At 54.0% G+C, this 3,870-nt stretch overlaps 1 protein-coding gene across 1 annotated transcript in view; it reads left to right on the forward strand.

The window, feature by feature from the left end:
* The window catches only part of ZER1 (zyg-11 related, cell cycle regulator), a 50,003-nt gene that overhangs the window by 35,173 nt on the left and 10,960 nt on the right, over positions 1-3,870 (forward strand). The window contains exons 9-13 of the mRNA XM_011931259.1: positions 224-439; positions 1,176-1,217; positions 1,363-1,482; positions 2,130-2,245; positions 3,533-3,721. Coding sequence (XP_011786649.1) covers positions 224-439; positions 1,176-1,217; positions 1,363-1,482; positions 2,130-2,245; positions 3,533-3,721 — 683 coding nt within the window. The remainder of the gene's footprint in view (positions 1-223; positions 440-1,175; positions 1,218-1,362; positions 1,483-2,129; positions 2,246-3,532; positions 3,722-3,870) is intronic.

Below are 3,870 nucleotides of genomic sequence, written 5' to 3' on the forward strand. Positions count from 1 at the left end.
GGTCTCAATCTCCTGACCTCGTGATCCGCCCGCCTCAGCCTCCCAAAGTGCTGGGATTACAGGCTTGAGCCACCGCGCCCGGCCAATAAAACATTTTTAAAAGAACACTTGTATAGCCTCCTCTTCCAGAAAACCGGGCTGGACTGGATGATCTCATACCTCTAGAGCCCTGCTCCTGAGTCTGACCCTGAATGTGCCCCACTTGTGTCCTGTCCTGGCCCAGGTGCAGCGGAACTGCTGCCTGACGCTCTGCAACTTCAGCATCCCCGAGGAGCTGGAATTCCAGTACCGCCGGGTCAACGAGCTCCTGCTCAGCATCCTCAACCCTACGCGGCAGGACGAGTCCATCCAGCGGATCGCCGTGCACTTGTGCAACGCCCTGGTCTGCCAGGTGGACAACGACCACAAGGAGGCTGTGGGCAAGATGGGCTTTGTTGTGGTACGTGTGGGGGGGTGCCCCCTTCCTCCTGAGCCTCACTACTCTCCCCCACCCCTCTCCACCACTCCTCTACCCTGAGCGAGAGTCTCAGAGAAGGGCCTGGGACTGGGAGTTGGAGAGGGAGAGTATGCTGAAGCATGAGGGATTTAGGCTAGACCAAAGGAAGAATTTCTTAATGCTGAACGTTGCTGGTGGCTTCATAGATTTCTTCCACCTACAGCATACTGTCATCCTCTCCCAGTCCCTGCACTCATCCTGCTTTCATAGGCTCCATAGGGAAAGATGCCATGTTGTCTTTCTGTCATTGTGTCCCCAGCACTTCCTGGCATGGGCCCTGGAGGCCAGTGGGGAGGTGATAAATATCACTGGTGAAAGGAAGGAAAGAATGACAAAGGAGCTCAAGAGCTTCTGGTCTCATTTGATGGTTAGGGAAGCTCAAGCCCCAGCGGGAAGGGCTGTGCCCAAAGTCACAGGGGAGTCACCCGAGCGCCAGGAATGGCACCCGGGCCTCCTGATGCCAATACCAAGGGGCTGAGGAGTGGGTGCCTTCAAATAGCCTCCCCCAAAGATATGGAGACTTGACCTTGTCAAGACTCCTGAACTAGCCATGGTGAGCCTCAAGACTCCTGTCAAGACTCCTGAACTAGCCATGCTGAGCCTCCCCTCCATCTTGGGTTCATGGGGGTGGGAGTTCTTGAGCCCCAGCACTCTAGCAGACTCTTGTCCCTGCCTGCAGACTATGCTGAAGCTGATTCAGAAGAAGCTACTGGACAAGATAGTAAGTCAAGTCTTCATGAAGCCGCGCTGCCCTTTCCCCAGCCCGCAAGGGGCCTGGGCTGCCCCTGGGGGAGGTCCATGTTTTGTCAGGGGCCCCCCTCCCTGGGTACCAGGAGCCTTGGCTGAGCCCTGTCCTGCCCTCACAGTGTGACCAGGTCATGGAGTTCTCCTGGAGCGCCCTGTGGAACATCACAGATGAAACTCCTGACAACTGCGAGATGTTCCTCAATTTCAACGGCATGAAGCTCTTCCTGGACTGCCTGAAGGTAGTGTCCACCTCCTGCAGCAGCAGCTGCCTCAGCTGCCCACATGGCCCCTCTTCTGTCCCTAGGCTTCCCAGCAACCAAATCCGTAGCACCCCTCACCCATGCTTCCCGGAGAAGGGCAGCGGGGACAGACTCAGGCCCACCCACCAAGGATTTGCTGCTCACAGAAGCTCCAGACCCAGATGGCCTGGTGGGGCCTCCTGACAGCCCCCACTCCAAGGGAAAGCCCCTCCTTGTCTCCTCAGCAGTCATTCTCAGCCTGCCCACAGCTGGCCAGAGCCCACTATGCTACGAGCTAGATAGCAGGTCTGTTCATCCTTAAACACATGCTCTGTTTTCCTGCTCTAATTTCTAGGAGGGTCCCTTAAACTAATATTTTGAGCTTTGGTGAACAGAACCACGTCTGTGCCACAGGTCAGATCTCTAATCAGCCTTTGCCTTTGTGGCAAGGAGTCCCACCCATTTAATCCCTTAGTGTGTGTACCCTGCACTGACCTAGGTGCATTGGAGGGTAGGAGGGCAGCCTGTATGCCCCCTCTTTATCTAGTTGGCATGGCCAGATGCCCATGAAGCTTTTTGGTTAACAATACCAGATACTAAGTCATTAAGTACTAATTGATATGGCCCATTGGCTCTCATTTTCCCAGGAATTCCCAGAGAAGCAGGAACTGCATAGGAATATGCTAGGACTCTTGGGGAATGTGGCAGAAGTGAAGGAGCTGCGGCCTCAACTAATGACTTCCCAGTTTATCAGCGTCTTCAGGTTGGTACTTTTTTTTTTTTTTTTTTTTTTGAGACGGAGTCTTGCTCTGTCACCCAGGCTGGAGTGCAGTGGTTGGATCTCAGCTCACTGCAAGCTCCACTTCCCGGGTTTATGCCATTCTCCTGCCTCAGCCTCCCGAGTAGCTGGGACTACAGGCGTCCGCCACCTCACCCGGCTAGGTTTTTGTATTTTTTAGTAGAGACGGGGTTTCACCGTGTTAGCCAGGATGGTCTCGATCTCCTGACCTCGTGATCTGCCCGTCTCGGCCTCCCAAAGTGCTGGGATTACAGGCTTGAGCCACTGCGCCTGGCCCAGGTTGGTACTTTTTTTTTTTTCTTTTTTTTTTTTTTGAGATGGAGTCTCACTCTGTCGCCCAGGCTGGAGTGCAGTGGCCAGATCTCGGCTCAATGCAAGCTCCGCCTCCCGGGTTTACGCCATTCTCCTGCCTCAGCCTCCCGAGTAGCTGGGACTACAGGCGCCCGCCACCTCGCCCGGCTAGTTTTTTTGCATTTTTTAGTAGAGACGGGGTTTCACCGTGTTAGCCAGGATGGTCTCGATCTCCTGACCTCGTGATCCACCCATCTCGGCCTCCCAAAGTGCTGGGATTACAGGCTTGAGCCACCGCGCCCGTCCCAGGTTGGTACTTTTAATCCTTTCCCTTTTTGCCTTGGCTGCCAGGATGCTCAGAGCTCTAGTGTCTGCTCAGTTGCACAACTGCTCTTAGCTTAGGTTTGCTATAAATGTTGTTTTCCCTCGATAATATGGTTTCTTATTCATTCAATCCTTCTTAAGTGGCCCTTTTGTAACTATATATCTTTTTTTTTTTGAGACAGAGTCTTGATCTGTCACCCAGGCTGAAGTGCAGTGGTGCAATCTAGGCTAACTGCAAGCTCCGCCTCCTGGGTTCACGCCATTCCCCTGCTTCAGCCTCCCAAGTAGCTGGGACTACAGGGGCCCGCCACCATGCCCAGCTAATTTTTTTGTAGTTTTTAGTAGAGACGGGGTTTCAGCATGTTAGCCAGGATGGTCTCAAACTCCTGACCTCGTGATCTGCCTGCCTCAGCCTCCCAAAATGCTGGGATTACAGGCGTGAGCCACCGCGTCCCGCCTGTGATTATATCTTAAATGACCTCAAATCCCTTTAGAAGTAGTCTAGGTATATAGACAATATGTGATAAAGAAATAAGTAGCACCTCTTGCTTCTTGTTTTAAGTTGGTGTCCTGCAGCTGGTATCTGAAGAGAAACTCGGGGAGTGGGACTCCATTTTTCTGTCTTTCTCCTGGCAGCAACCTGTTGGAGAGCAAGGCCGATGGGATCGAGGTTTCCTACAATGCCTGCGGCGTCCTCTCCCACATCATGTTTGATGGACCCGAGGCCTGGGGCGTCTGTGAGCCCCAGCGCGAGGAGGTAGAGGAACGCATGTGGGCCGCCATCCAGAGCTGGGACATCAACTCTCGGAGAAACATCAATTACAGGTGCGGGCGGGTGGGGAGCAGGGATGCAGTGTGGAATATGGGGTAAGTGCTGGGCAGGACGCTCATGCTATTAAGGTCTGCTCAGGGCCGGGCGCGGTGGCTCAAGCCTGTAATCCCAGCACTTTGGGAGGCCGAGACGGGCGGATCAC

The sequence above is a fragment of the Colobus angolensis genome, unplaced genomic scaffold (genome assembly GCF_000951035.1).
Source record: "Colobus angolensis palliatus isolate OR3802 unplaced genomic scaffold, Cang.pa_1.0 Scaffold9, whole genome shotgun sequence".
In the NCBI taxonomy this organism is placed as follows: domain Eukaryota; kingdom Metazoa; phylum Chordata; class Mammalia; order Primates; family Cercopithecidae; genus Colobus; species Colobus angolensis.